A 15,821-nucleotide genomic window follows, 5' to 3' on the forward strand; every position below is an offset into this window, starting at 1 on the left:
AGTAGGTTTCCACATTCTTTGTGTGTTTTGAGGGACCCTGTCTATTACAATTATTTGTAAGATTTTATTATTTGCAATAATAAATAGAACATACAGTCAAGTAATTTTCTGTGAAAATATATCTAAATCATTTCAAACATCTATCTAATATATGTTTTTATAAAAATTGTTCAAGTATGCCATGCTGCTCACTTCTTGTTCTTCCCCTGTTGCCCCAAGCTTATATGACTTAATCCTTCCCTTTCTGCATAGAGATACTTTGGTGTTTCTCTCTCCACCACACAAGTAATCTGCAACCTGGATGAACAGCCTGCAGATTACTTGACAAGAACTGACTCCATACAAATTTTACTCTGGGACACACTAAACATTTCTATACATCTGTATTCAGCACCTTCAAGAAATGACATTGTGTCCCAGCTGCTCCCTAACCAAATAATCAAAAAAACCCAAGTATTCCATGAATGACCTGAAGCCATCTCCAGGAAGCAGGAGCCCTTGCCGCTGCCCTGAGGGTGTGCATCTTCAGGTTTTTGTGTGATGTCCTGGGTGCCACCAGCAGCAAGACATGGGGTTTCAGTTCCCTCAGATGTAGACGTGATACAGTAATCCTCTGGAGGCTTTGCTGGTACTTCAGGACTGAACTGGAACTTCAGAGCCAATTTCTCCTCTGACACTTGGATCTGAGAAAAGTTTGGATCCAAATCCAGGCAAGAAGTTAAGGACGCATTTGGAAACACTTAGTATTTTAGTTCGGACGGATGACTCCTCATAGCCAATGACTAATATGATGATTTAGCCTCTTTTTTCCTCTTCAGATACTGACATCAGATTATAATTTTCTCAGATAACGTTCCTCAGAATTACTCACAAGATAATTTTAACTGGAAGCATTAACCTCTTGGGGATCCGAGATATTTTAATTGCTCAGATATCTTTGCTATTTCTAGATTGTCAAGTGATGAGCATGACATGGAAGACTACAAAGGCAGCAACAATTAGAAATCATTTTGGCCACTAAATATGGGTCTTCAAGTGTGCAGTTCAGTGGCAATAACAGTGAAAATTCAGGCTGCTTAGATACCAAGAGCTTAATGCGGTTTTTTTTTTTTGTTTGGTTTGGTTTTTTTAGCCTCTGTGATGAAAAAAAACTTAAAACTGCATTTTGACAGTAAGGCTTGTTAGAATTCCAAAATACTGGCCATGAACACCCTTTCATATTTAAATTTCATTTTGATAGAGGCCAGGATGTATCATAAATTTTCTCATTTAAATATTATGGGAAAGGAAATTTTAAAAGATTTGGAGAATGTTAAGTTTCTATTGGTTAAACTGCAAATAGATTAGCCATATTTACTAAGTTGTAATGTTAGATATCTGAACCACTGGAGCAGGAATCAGGACTTCTTTTGCAGTGATATATAAGCTCCTCTTTATCTATCTGACATGGAGACTTGAACCCCTGCTAGCTTTAAATTTCATTTCTAAACATTGATTTAACAGTCGGATACTTCCTGTCATAACACAAGCTTTTGAAAACTTTCCAGACTAGCTCCACGGTTTAAATGGCAAAAGCTGGGTTTAGAGTCTTTTTATCCACCCTTTCTCTCATTTCAGTGTTTAGAAAAGATGTCACTGCACCTCAGCTGAAGCAGTTTCATAGGCTGCCAGAAAATGAAGGAATTTGGCGTGACATCAGCCACCAGGCTGATTGTGAGGAGCACTACAAAGCTTTGCCTGTACCACTGGGATGCTCTTGCACTCCTCTGGGGCTTCTCCATCCACTGGAGCAGCGGTGCTTTAGACAGGCAACCTGGGCATGAGACTGTGCAATTCACCCTATGAATTGCTCCTGTGTTTTACTTAACAATCAAATAGTCAGTGGATTTCATGACTTTTTCCCCGGCAATGCCCTGAAGAGTAGAAACCGCCTAATAAACACCAAGAAGAAAGAAGAACAATGTCCCTACAAGCCAAGCACTTATGTTTTGGCAGAGGTGGTAGTTGGGACCCCTGGCATGGTGGTATTTTGGTTCTTCCACTTCTAGAGGCAGGAGAGCCCAGGTGAATTCTGACCATGAGTTGTCTTTGCTGTGTTTATGTCGGGCTCACAGATAGAGCTGTGATGAATGGGTGCTCACATCCGAGAGCCCTCCTGCCCTGTGTCCCTGCTTGCTGCGGTCTGGATTTTCTTCCTTTAAGCACCAAATACACATGAGAAAGGAACATAGGGAAAAAGATGAAGCAGCAGATTTTGGGTTCAGACTTTGCAAAGTTTGAAACGGGCTCTGAGGAAGAAATGGCAGTGGTGCAAGTTAACCCTGGGAATTAGCTCACTGGCATTCACAATGCGTTTCTGCTACATTTGATCGGTCTTTTTTGTCTTCACCACTGGCTACAGAGAAAATAGCATCTTCCAGAATGAAGTGGCAATGTGTTGCTGTTCCTATTAAGAGTCTCCCAAACTTTTCCTGTTCGGATCTTTACCAGATTTGCAAGATTCTTTACTAAGAAGCAGTATATCCTCAGGCTGGAAAGTTTAAACACTAATACCAAATCATATGCAGTGCAAATGTCTGTGGGACCTCTAGCCACCTTGGTTATTAAACCCTTATTTTTTCTTTCATTTTGTTTGGCATCACTCCTCAGTCAAAAGCCTTGTAAAGAATTAAAGCTTTAAAATAACAGATCTAGACTTTTTAGAAAGCATTACGTCCTTACTATGGAACTAGAAAACAATTCAAAAAATCATGCAGGGAAAATGTAATTAATACTATTGCATTTGAGGGTGACTTCTGTTTACTCCAGTTACACCTGGAGTCCTACTGCAGCCCAGCTGCCTTGTGTTTTAGTTCAATAGTTCTATGTTTCATCCTGCCTCCTGACCCTGTATGACCAATATGTCCTTTGAGACCATGACCACCCTTAAAATAACCATGTGCTTAAGTATTATGTCTTGGTTCACTCTTTCTTCCTTTTCCTGAGAATTGTGGCCTTTTTCTGGGATGCCATTAGCTACATGACACGGAAAGGCCTGTGACCAGGCACACACGCATTGGGATGCAGAAGACAAGCTGGCCAGGAGCCCACAGCGTGAGTCAGCTGCTGCTGCCCTCCCCGCTGGCATTGGCTGCATCCAGCACAGCTTTTCTAACGTGTAGTCCTCTGGCTTCCAGTCCCACACGCAAGGATATTTGCATCCTGCTTAGGTAGCAGAGTTAAAATCTGAAGAAGCTGGGAAGCTGAGTGCCTTGCAAAGAATTTGGTCTGGCTGCATAACTGGAACATTTATTTCCATGTGGGTCCCTAAATGGACAGCCTAAGGGTGTACTACTATTTCTTGCAAAAGACTTGTTCTTATACCTCCTTAGTGAATTCAGTGGTCCAATACCCAACAAATGAGGAACAGAAAGGCCAAGTCCCTCTAAATGAGAGGCTCAGACTCTGAACAACTGGGACTTCAGCTGAGTTAATGATGATGGATGGCAGAGTGCTCACTCCAGCTCACCAAAGGATGCTTTGCTTTCAGCTGGATTTTCCTGTCCAAACAGGGTAGATCATCTTCAGCTCTCAGCTACTAATTTCCAGGTTAAAACCAAACAAGCTTTTGGGAAGCATGGTTACTATTTAACTTTGATCAGTGATGTGGTCTACAGAGTTGCACTCATGGACCATTCATGGAGCAAGCACCCAGCACAGTGGAAGCTACAGATGGCCAAGAGTAACAAGCATCTGGTGGAGGAGGAGATGCTCTGCAAGCCAGTGCCCCCTGAAGGTAACATTTGTGGAAAGTTGCCTCCAGTGACACTTCCGTCTATTCCTTTCTAAGCATAAGCAAATTGTCACGGCCTAGAGAAAGATAATGCATTTCTACGCATGGCTAGTAAAGCACTCATAGTTCTTCTATTTCACTGTATTAAAGAGCCATCCTACAGAGTATGGAGTACTTAGACATAAAGACACATGATTAAGATGGTAGCAATTCTTGACATACTAACCTGGCCAGTAGTACATGAAAACATTCTTTTTTTCTTTCATCATTGTGACCCACAAAGGCTCCGATCCGTTCCACCAGAGAGGCAGTAGGCTTTCTTTATTCACACCAATATCAAAAGATAAATTTGTCTTTTGGTCCCACATGTAGTTTCCAGTCATCTGATGGACCTCACAGTGGCGACCTTCAGGGGTGGAGAAAAAAAAGAGCACAATCAGATCTTGACTCTGTCACCTTTTTTGAGGTTCACCAGGTAAGCAGCTTATATCCCCTAGTTCACCACTTAAAAGTCAGTTGCTGGAGCTTAGGTCATCCACCCATGTTCCCGTCACAGTCAATGGAGAAGAAGAGGCACCTCTAGAAAGCAAATCATGCCATCCTAAGACAGGCATCTAAGGTATCTGGGAGGAGTTATCCTCTGGAGGTGCATATTGCTCTCTATTAATTGTAGAGAAAGATCACACCAGATGATCCAGACAGCCAACTCGTAGACAGCTGAGGGCAGAAGAAACAAATCCCACACCCCATGGCCTGCTCAGTGTGCTGTACCCAGCCTACACACACAGACTACGGCAGCAGCAGCCTGAGTGGGTGACACATGTTTGGCTGATGCCTGGCTCCTATGCATGCAACATCTGCCAAGCCTGAGGCTATTTTAAGGTACTCACCAGCGCACAGACCCAGAGGGCTGTGGGAAGCTGCCTGTGAACGAGAAGGGATAAGAGCATAATCTGGAAACATAGAATAAAGTTTGGGACACTAGGATTTTCCCTCTCCTTTATCAATAGGGCACATTGTTTTTCTGTAAACAAGCAAAAACTAGGCTAAAACCTTTACATACTACTTTTATTTTCTGTTATCATTAGCTTTTTCTTTTTTTTCTTTTTTACATGAACAAGCTTTGCTCTTGGTTGTGAGGACAGCAATCAATCATTTTATCAGACTTTTTTCATCCTCTTATTGCACCTTGGGGTACCTGAACAACTTTATATTACAAGAAAATAATATATAATAGCTGAGAGATGTTTTCCACTTCCTGTAACTGTCAGAAGTTACTCTATTTTAAGAGTTAATTAACAAAAATGGGAAAAGAAATGTTGAAGATTAAGTTGTACTAGTTCATTATTTCCATATCTTAAAAAGCAATGACTGATGCATGTGCAAGACACTTTCATCATTAGCTGGTGAGTCACAATATTGCAAGGATTCAGATAACAGGCTTTGATTATTGTAAGACTGAGCAGAACTGAAATAACTTTGGTATCCTTGTTTTGAAAAGGTGTCATTTTTAGCAGAGGACTCTGTATACTTTGAGCACATGTGACCTTGAAATGGATTTTGAACTCTCTTTCCCTACTACAAAGTATTTCAATTATGCAAAACATTTCCTCCTCCTCAGTGGAGAAAATCAGTCTCAATTTGTGGCAGTCACCAGTTACCATATTAAACCAAACTGGTTTAATACATGAGAACTGCTGGATTGGATGGGCAGTAATCTGTCCTCTTTAGAATGTCAAGTGCTTTCTTTGCTCTAAGTCTTAAAAGAGCTTTTAAAAATCCCCAATGCTGAAGCTGGTAGGTTACATATTGTACTATGTATAATATAGTCTTCATATAGAAACAGTGAGCTCCAGCTGCTACTGATGTGAGGTCCCCATAGGATTTAAGGTCTGCTATCAGCTTGCCCACCTCTGTAAGTAACAGAACAGAGATTGTTCTTTGTACCATTGCTGGGAAGTTTAATTAACTGTGTGCACTTAAACAGATGACAATATTTTTCTGATCTCCACATCAGACAAGTTCATTCTTCTATGGACTTCATCACCCTCTTTTTTATATTGGAAAAGAGGCCTGGAAGACTGTAAGGTATCAGTTTTCATCACAGATATCCCTGGTTCACAGGACCAGAAGGGAAGATCAGATGGGCAAACAGACCACAAGACACGACCAGTTAATGCTACCTGGAGCCATTCACGTCTTCTTGCCTGAAGCCTGTGTCCCAGAAAGACCCCAGACCTCCTTGGAAGACATCAATAACCAGCTACTCAATCTCTTCCTTGGGTTGCTCATCCCAATATTTATTATCAGTAAACATTGTTCAAAAAGTATGCCTGGTCTCTATTTTTATTTTTGACTTTTGTTAATCTTCAACCATGGCTATTATGTGCCTTGCTCACTAGATTAAAAAACCCTGCAATAGCTGGCATTTCTGCCCCTCAAAAGACACTCATACACAGAATTAAGGTCACTTCCCAAATTTTTTTTCAGTCACGTGTAGAACCCCAGTTCTTTACATTCCCTGTTGTAACTTATTTTCTCCATTATGAGAAAATGACCTTTGGTGATCTCCTTTTTAATTATTATCAAAATAGCAACATGGTGTCAGACAGTTACCATAACACACTGAACTTTTATTGCTTCCATTCCGCAGCTTTCATCTATAATCAAATCTTAACAGTTTCAAAAGTAGAAACAGAGCAAAAAGCAATTTCAGCATACAGATGTCGTTATTTAAATTCACTGCAATTGTGGTAAAAAGCACCCCTTCCTCAAGCAGCAGAGGAAAACAAAGAGGGCATAGTTCCCAGGAATATGATAACTGCTATATCCTTCTGGAAGAGAGCCAACAAAAGCTTTTGCAAGTCTACGTGCTACAGCTTACTTGGACACTACATTTCTTACAGCATTGGCTTTGTCTAAAGCACATTCCTGTCCATCCAGGCACTTTTGTCAGCATTCAAATGAATCTATGCAAAACAAAGACAAAATAAATAATTTTTAAAAAAACTAATAATTTAAAAAAAAAAAACAAACCACAAAACAACACAAAAAAACCACAATCAACCAACCAACAACTACAAAACACACTGCAACAGACATGTGGCCACTTGGCCACCCAGAACAACAGCACAGTAGTGCTGAGTGCTGTGGACCCTACACTGACCATATGTGAGATCTAGAAACCAGAGCGTGTGTTCCTGTAGTGCTTACTACAGGAATGACCTCTTCCTCCTTTGATGGCCTTTCACTGATTGCAGAGACAGCGCGTAGGATCACCAGTAGGCATGATATATCATACAGGGACCACATGTGTCTAAATCTACAAGAGAAAATGCTCTTCTGAGACACCCAATGATCTTTTTGTAAGAGCAGCAGTGTGTGGCAGCTGCGCAATGCCACACCTGGTGCATGGGGCAACAAAACAGAGGTAAATGACCTCTGCACTGAGCAAATCAGATTAATCAGAGAACCTGCAGTGTCTATATTAGCCAATGCAGCATAGGTACCATAATCTGTACCCATGTGGTATCCACCAGATGATGAACACAAGTACACACATTTACCTGCATGTTTTATGCAACATTATATACATGTCTTGCTGTGACAGTGAGGCCATTCCCATCAAGATGTCCCCACTCCCCAGGAAAGGCCAGTAGGGCATGACGCAAGCACAGGCTGCCATGGGGCTGTATAAGCTGGGAAAACCCCCTACAGACCTGCTGGATGACTTGCTCTGGGAAATGCTCCGCGCCTGCTGGGAGAAGGAAGAGAGCAGGACTTTAAAGTCCCCAGCACTGTATTTTTGCTCTGGAGCAGGTGCGTGGTGTTGCCATCCCCAAGGACTGAGCCCAACCTTCTGTGAGAAGAACATCCTGATGGGGGTCAGCTCTGCCTATTTTTATATATGCCTTGCTCTGCTCTTCCCCTGCTGTGTGTCATCTGTCCTGCTTTGAAAAGAAAGACCTCAGGGAAAAAACAAACCCTGTGTGTTAAACCTTAAGTGGCCTGGAGAAGACCAGGGCTCATGAGAAGTCAGGGGGGAGCTCTGGTCTGGGCAAAGTGTCCCTACCATCTGCAGGCCCCCAGGCAAAAATGGTACCTGCAAGATGTGCACAGACAATTTATGTTCCCAGAAGAGCTTGCTGGCAAAGTCTTTGCAATTTCTTATGACCTGCAACACCAGATGAACCCAAGGCAGAAACACCTTAGCCTCCATTAGGTGAGACTTTGCACTCCAAATACGATCACATCAAAAGGCACAGGAAAATCTCTGCTATACACAGCATTTTTTTTTTTCCTGAAGGTGATTCACTTAATAAGAATGTGAAACTCTTAAATCAATGCTTCAATAGCGGAGCCAGGGCTGGGGTGCATGAAAATTGCTTGCAAAGCATCTAGCTTAGGAGTTGCAGATGCTTGCATGTGCAGGAAGGCAGGTCCTGCGTCCCTGTGGAGCAGATGCTCTGAGCTGCCAGTCAGTCTCCTGAACTGAGTGGCAGCAGTGGGCTGAGGGACCAGGCTGGGAGCCCTGATGACCTCACAGCTTGAGGGCAGCACAGCTCCAAGCGAAAATGATGGGCAAAGCTGTTGCCTGCACCCTTAGAGAGGGTACGAGCCTCTGGCAGTTTTATGTTCATTGCCTGTGACTTTAGCTCTGAGCAAAGAAATACCTTGATAGGTGAACATCCACTTACTGTTGCTAATAGCAGGTATACAAGTGGTGAGCTGTGAGGCTGTGGCTATTAAGAAGGAAAAAACAGTGCTTCAGTTTGTAGCATATGAACTTATGTTATAGAAAACTTGCTGTTCTCCATTTTGAAAGTGTTTCCATTTTTTTAAACTGGTAAAAAGCAAACACCACTTTTTTTTTTTTTTCTACAAAATTTTGTGTATATGTGAAAGAGGAAAATCTTGGCACTTGGTATTCCAGCCTTTCTGCAGGTGCTGACTAAAAGCAAGACAAAGAATGTGAAAAAGAAAACTCCTCCTGGTTCCCACTCTCTCTTCCAGCCTGTCCCTGCTAGGACAGTGTGCCTTCCCTGCCAGTTAATAGGATTACCACAGACCTCTTCATGCTCTTTTTCTTCCCCACATGCAATTTTAGAAATGGAAAGCTACTGAGTCCAAGAAGAGACTGATTTTAAAAGTGTGCGTCACAACCAGGTTTTTTTTAAATCTTTGCTGCTGATGGTATCTATGATGGTTAAAAGAGGAGCAAAAATAAAAATGCCAATTGCTTTGTCACTTATCATGGTTTTTGTGTCCTTCTGTTTATTTTCTTACTTTGGAAAGTGAAATTAAGATAGTTTCAGTTCATTAGTAGTGGTAATCCATTGTCCTGCTGTATTCCTACGCCTTCATTTTTTAAGCCTCAGACAATATGCAGATATTGTTGATGTTAGTTAAAAACTTGCTTACTGATAAACAGAGGTTGTCAGCAACTTGCCCTGGACCAGGCAGGAGTCTGGATACTGTTAACTGGGCAGCAGAAATAAGGCATCTGCTAGAACCACCACCAGGCGGGGCTTCCTTCAGGTTCTGCATGGATGGAGAGTGGAGATGCTGTGCTGTAAACCAAGACACCCCTCTGCCAAGTACTTAAGGTCAGGTCTTGTCCAAAAGGGGACTCAGAGGCCTCTTGCTGGCTCCTCTCCCACCCACCCACCTCTGTGATCAGGGACTCCCTCTGCTTCCCGTGGAGGCCAAGACAAATACGGCTCTTGGACATGAGGCGGTACAGCTGACTGGGTGCTGGCGTGTCCTTGTGGAGGACCTGCCAGAAAAGACCTCATTTGTTGTTAGGATCTTGGAAGACAAATTCTCCCTTATTTTCCAACTCATATGTGATACCATCCACCCATGTTTATGCTGGCTGGGGGTAGAAATGTGAGGGGCCCCTGCATGCCTTGAGCTCAGGGGTCAGGGGTGCAGGACATCCCCCAGCAGACCCCCAACACCTGTGGGTTGGCAGGCAAGGGAGATTCAAGCTCCTTAGCATGAGCAGCTTTTTTTCCAAGAGATATGGCACAAAATGCTCTGAAGCAATAACTCATGCTCACCGCGGTTGTGGGGAGACCTCAGACTTTCCATTTAGCTTGGCGTGAGAGCCCCCTGCAGAGCCAGACTGAGACAAAGAACAGGAAATATTAAAAGCTCCCCACACGATAAAAACCCGAGGTGGCTTGTGGTCTTAATTCCTTTCTTTGCAAAACAAACAGCACATGGTGTGATTAAGTAAGCCTTTTGGGATACATGTATTTGGACTCCTCCTATCTCTTACCAAGCCCACGTCAAGCCTTGCAAAGTGGTCTCAAACACACATGTCAGCAACAACAGCTCATTTTACCTAGTTCAATGTGTTGTGCTACATCTTTCAGGTCAACAACTACAATATCCTAACTGGAGCACAGAGAGCTAGGACACCAGGTAAGTTTTCAGCCTAGTAGCTAAAAAACAACCCAACCACCCAAGAACCAGTCTTTATGCCACTGTGGAAGCCAAAACAGAAACATAGCATGAATGAAGTTGTTAGAGAAAATTGCTTCTCAAAGAGTGTGATTTTAAACCAGTACATCCGTGGGCTACCTTGCACACCACCAGATTTCTGTAACAAAACAACTTCTCCAGTTGCACATCAGTGAGATCCTTTGTTCCAGCAGTGACTTGGCTGTTGTTTGGTGCTTCTTCAAGCAAATAGCAGGTCATGACGCCATGCCATGGCTTGCAGGAAGATTGAAGCTTCTCCCTAAGCTCTGAATCATCGGGTGACTTTATATGAAGAAGGCAAACCATTAGCATTCATCTCATTTCTATGCTCTGGTTTTACTTCTCATAATTGCTGTAGATGTTGAGGTAGGGAAATGACCTCTGTGCAGGCCCCAGGCTTTGGGCTGACACTTTCTATGTCATCTGAGGAAGCTCCAGCAAATATCTTCTCAGAGGTTAACAGCAGCAGCAGATTTAAGTAGAAGGGGGACCCATGGAGAGCTCTGCCTTTGCCCTGCAGCACTGTGTGACCACAGGCAGAGTCACCTCCCTCTCCACTTTCCTTCCAAAATTAATCCATTTCGTTTACCTAAGTTGGGCCCTATTCCTCCCGCTGTGTCTGTGCTTTACTTGGTACCTGGTCTCAACAAACAGAGTATGCTTCACATTAGCACACATTAGTTGGTTGTTTTTAGACAGAGTCATCAATTATGCTTGTATCTATTTGGTTATAGCTTTGAAAATCTCAGTAAGCTTGCTGTTTCTCATTAATATTAAATTCAGCTAGGCTGCCCTCTTGAAATCATCAGTAAAGTAAAATAAAATGACTAGAGGATCCTACAGATAATTGGGCAGCTGTGGTGTGTGCTATTGATTGCTGGTTGCCTGTTGCAGGGTAAAGCTGCCTTCTGTCAGGGCTGCTAAGTGCAGCTTGGCATCTGCACTGAGACCTGGTGGGGCGGATGCTGCTGACCTCCATAACCTCTGTCTGCAGGTCTGGACAGGGAGAGGAGGTGAGTTCATGTTTGAGGAGACTGACCTGTCTCAACAGTGGTGGTGTCTGAGGAACAGAGTCCGTTGTCCTCCTCCAAAGCCACCGAAATAAGGGAGAACTTCTCTCTGTAACAATTTAAACTCTCTGGAGTTATGCAGGTTGTGTGGATGTGGGGTAAAGCGAGTACAGAGAAAGAAGAAGCCTTGCTCATGGGAAGGGATAGAGGCAAGAGAGAAATACATGCCAACCGCAGTTATTTCATGCACACACTGTCCTGGCAGTCGTGTATGCTCCTGAGTGGAGGTTGGGCCTTGTGGATGAGCCGAGAAAGAAGGGACAAGAGTGTTTATCTGGAAAAGTGGTGGGATATAATGAACAAGCTGGGGTGGAAGTGTATAGGCAGGGCCAAAATTTCTTAACCTGATTTAGCTGAAAAAAGCCAATATTCTATGAAGCAGCGTTCACAAATGCTAAAATATGGCAATTTGGAGGTTAAAACATGAGTTTCTTAACAGCACATGAAGCAGCATTGTAGGACCAGACATGAAGATTAGCTTGTCCTTGTAATTCTTGATCTTCCATAAGAAACTGTGGCAACATTTAAGTCCTGCACATCCCAGTTGCAAACAGAAACAAAACCAGTGAACGGTCATGTGCCTCCCCATAGAGGAGAAGCATAACTGGTGAGATGCAATGTAAACTTTCCTGTGCCCATAGAGCAGTGACGGTGAGGTGATAACTTACCAGCCCTAAACGGGTCACTACAGCATGATGCTCAAGTCACCTTGCCATGCTGCATTTTTTCCAAAAATCTGACCCAGCTTTGCTAATTGACCGTGTACAGACTGAACACAGCTAATGCTACATCTGCCATGTGCCCCACAGTCATAACCCCACCATCACCTAAAACATAATATCTCCTTTCTGTGGAGACTGCACCATGATGTTGGGGGAGAGAACAGTGAAGCCATGGGATTTACCCTGCTGTCATGCCAGGGCACAGCCATGGGGTTCACTAATGTGGAGTATCTTACAGACAGTCATATTGAGTTACTGCAACAACCTTGACCAAAATAGAATGAGAAACCAGAATGTTTTTGTACAAGAAAAGATATTTACACTGTGTTAGCCAAAACACCAGGACACGTGCAAGATTAAGTAAACCAATCACAAGATAACTTTATGCGCGTGAACAGCTAGCATAAGCCAATTAAAACAGAAAGTTAAACGCATGTACAACAGCTACTAACTATAAATGCAAGTGCCTTGCAGAAATAAAGTGTCTCTTGGTTCACCTGCACTGAGTCTGGGCTGTTAATCTCTCACACTAACACCCCGAGTGCTCAAGTGTAGTCTTGGACCCTCTTTTGGGCATATTCTTCACTTTGTCCCTGGTTGGCTCCTGACCTATTTAACACTGCTGTGACACATGTTATGAAGGTGAATTGTTATTTGCAAATAAGTTGTATTTGCATTGAGATCCTCATCATGAAGACCAGGAAATTTTCAAGGAAAGTTGAGTTTGGTCTCATAGATCATCTCTTTGGTTCAAGCTGGGATGTAGCAACTCTGACACCCTAAAAATGTGACGTCTAGTAGTGCTGTTTCATAATCTAAAACAAAACTTGTTTGAGAGTACAAAATTGGATGTTTTCAAAACTCCTCAGAAGGCTGATTATAGACTTCACTCTACACATACACATGTAATAGGACTGGTGATTAAATGTGGTAATGAGAGAAAGCACTTGCCTTCCCTGTTCTCTTTAACAACTTCACCTGAGGGCTTTTTACATATGAGTCATGAAGCCAGTTTGCCTACATACACTTAAACAACAAGGTCCACAGTGGAGTGACATCTCTACTTTCAGTTGTGACATTTGCTCTGTCTTCATTCATTTGCATCGGGTCATGAAAAAAACTGTGATGGTTTTGTCCTCTACAATTTTATGATCTGTGAGCAAGAGAAAGGTGTCCCTCTCCCAAGTTAGGGAGGAAGGGGTTAAGTGGTTTCCAAACAAGCTGGGCACAACTGATGTCAGATTTTTGTCTTACAATGGCATCTATTTGCTTCCCCAGCAAGCAGTATATGGACTGCTGGGCATTGTATTGTTCCAAGTATAGCAGAAGATACCACATATCTTTGGAAAGGACAGATTTTTTTTCCTCACTGCTTGCTAGCTGGGAGGTCCTGTTTGTTAAATAACTCTGGAGAAAAAACAAACAAACAAAAGCCCCACACAACAAAACCCAGAACAAAACAAAAACAAACAGGAACTCCAGAAAAACTTTTCTGGTTTTGTTTGTGTTGTTTGTTTGGGTTTTTTAAGCTCAAATGTCGTTTCCAGGGTGTCTTTCTCTGATGTGAAGGGCTCAGCTGTACTCTGTGCACCTTCTTAGTGTCACTGTAATCATGTGTTGCTCTGTTTAGATTAAAAGGAAATCAGCATCATGAAAATTATGACTGTCTTCATAAAGTGTAAGGAAAGTGTAAGGGAGCAAAAGCAAAAATCCTCAATGTCTATTTGACTATTTCAGATTATTTTACATATATAAGGACTTGGGGCAACATTAAGACAGGGATCTGTAAAAGCAGAAAGTCTGTTCAGCTTAAAACCAAATTTAACACTGAACTCAGATGTCCTGGTTGAGAATAAGTTACTCTCTTAGCTATCCTCAGTTAACACACACTTTTACTAACTAGAAAGTCTGTGAGCAGGCTTTGTATTCATTTTCCATGCATTTTCCACTCATTTTTATGTTCTGTATGCAGCAGACCCCATCGGTTCTCCTACTGGAGAGCCTGGGACAGCCATGCTGCTGCAGGGGCAGCCAGTAGGGACCCGACAGCACTGCTCAAGAGCAAAGGAGAACTTCAAAAATCAGCTACAAGCAGCATTTCCAAGTTCAGAGCAGTTTTCAGACAAGCAATACTGAGCTATAATGCCTCAGTGCTTTTAAACTCTCAGCAAAAAGCACAACTTGTGTTTGTTTTGCGTTTTTGGAGGAAAAAGTCACAGGGACCTGGCAGCTACAAGGAGCATCACAGCAAATGCAAGGTACTCACCCGTCATCAGCGTGTAGTAATTTGGGTAGGAAAGGCTGGGGAAGTCTGGGGTCATGTAATCCACCTTCACCCCCATGTTCACAATGTCCCGAAAGCCCGGCAGACCCTCCAGCTCGCTGTCATCGATGTAGTCGAAGCGAAAGCCATCGAGCAGGAACACCAGGAGTTTGCGGTGGGCTGAGGGGGCGGCGGGGGGCGGCAGAAGGGAGGCGAGGGCAGCGGCCAGGAGGGTGGTCAGAAGGTTGCGGCTCCCCATAGCCGGGCAGGAGCAAGTGATCTGCAGCAGCTTCGGAGCTGGACCTGGCACTGTTGTGTCCCCCCTCCCGCTTCCACTGCCCGCCTTAAAGCTACAGCGCGGCCCCGCGGGTGTGGGAGGTCACAGGTTAATTGTAAGCAGATGATTAACTTCGAGTGAAGAGCTCGGCACTTCCCAGCTACAGAGAAAAACAAAAAAACAAAAAAACAAAAAAAACAGAAAGAAAGAAAGAAAGAAAAGAAAGAAAAGAAAGAAAGAAAGAAGGAAAGAAAAGAAAGAAAAGAAAGAAAAGAAAGAAAGAAAGAAAGAAAGAAAGAAAAGAAAAGAAAGAAAAGAAAGAAAGAAAACTTCGCAGCCACAGGGGAAACACGGAGCCTGTCAGGACTCTCCCCGGTGGAGGGGCCGCAGGGACCGGCCACGATCGCGCCGCCGCCCGCAGCCAGGGGAGCCCTCCCGCCCACCGGCCCGGCACCCACCGGGTTCTCACGGAGAGAGGCCACTTTCTTTAAAACAGAGCGCTACATCTCCAATGACACAAACGTGCGCTTTCTTCTTAACTTTCTGGCAGCGGCTTGTGATAGAAACGTTGACTGAGATTAAGGCAAAGCACCTCCACACCTCGGGAGGTGGGATACAGGAGTGGTTCGATGGTGCCGCTGTACCTGTGAGCTCAACTATGCCTGGACTCAGGTCCCCAGGAGGGACTGTCCTCTTCACTCTGTGCTGCTGTGGGACTAACCCAGCTCCTGATGCAATAGTTGAAAAAGCTAGTTTTCAGCATTACAGAGAACAAATGATACATTTATCTTCTGGCTGTTAATATTATTGTCATTATTAGTAGGAGATGGATGATGCTAAATTTCATATTAAAAATGAAAAATTGTTCACATTTTAGTCACAAGTAATCACTAGGTTACTCTCCTGCCAGCCACATGAGACCAACTATACCTCTAATGCAATGCCAGGACCTGTTGTATACTGTAATTGCATATTAACTTACTTTACTTGAGTTGTGTTTCCTTTTTCCCAAGTAAAAGAAGTTCATAGTGCTTTATTCATTCTGAAACACTGCAGGTGAGGAGGAGCTACATGCTGGACAGAGCTGGGATGGGGAAAGGGTAAATTTTGACTTTCTCAGCGTGAGGAAGAGCATATAGCCCTGGGGAGGGGTGTTCCCAGTCCATGTCTCCCTCATCGTGGGAACGGCCCCTTGCAGGTGTTTACATCTGGAGAAGGCTGCAATAGC

At 43.3% G+C, this 15,821-nt stretch overlaps 1 protein-coding gene across 1 annotated transcript in view; it reads right to left on the reverse strand.

Annotated features, from left to right (window-relative positions):
• ENPP6 (ectonucleotide pyrophosphatase/phosphodiesterase 6) overlaps positions 1 to 15,284 on the reverse strand; it is a gene marked incomplete at its 3' end in the record, with an annotated part of 30,621 nt that extends 15,337 nt beyond the window's left edge. Inside the window, exons 1-2 of the mRNA XM_080343847.1 lie at positions 14,320 to 15,284; positions 3,999 to 4,178 (exon numbers count right to left, since the gene is read on the reverse strand). Coding sequence (XP_080199973.1) covers positions 3,999 to 4,178; positions 14,320 to 14,575 — 436 coding nt within the window. The 5' untranslated portion in view covers positions 14,576 to 15,284. The remainder of the gene's footprint in view (positions 1 to 3,998; positions 4,179 to 14,319) is intronic.
• Positions 15,285 to 15,821: the final 537 nt, after the last annotated feature.

This window comes from Nesoenas mayeri, assembly GCF_963082525.1.
Source record: "Nesoenas mayeri genome assembly, chromosome: 4".
Lineage (NCBI taxonomy): Eukaryota > Metazoa > Chordata > Aves > Columbiformes > Columbidae > Nesoenas > Nesoenas mayeri.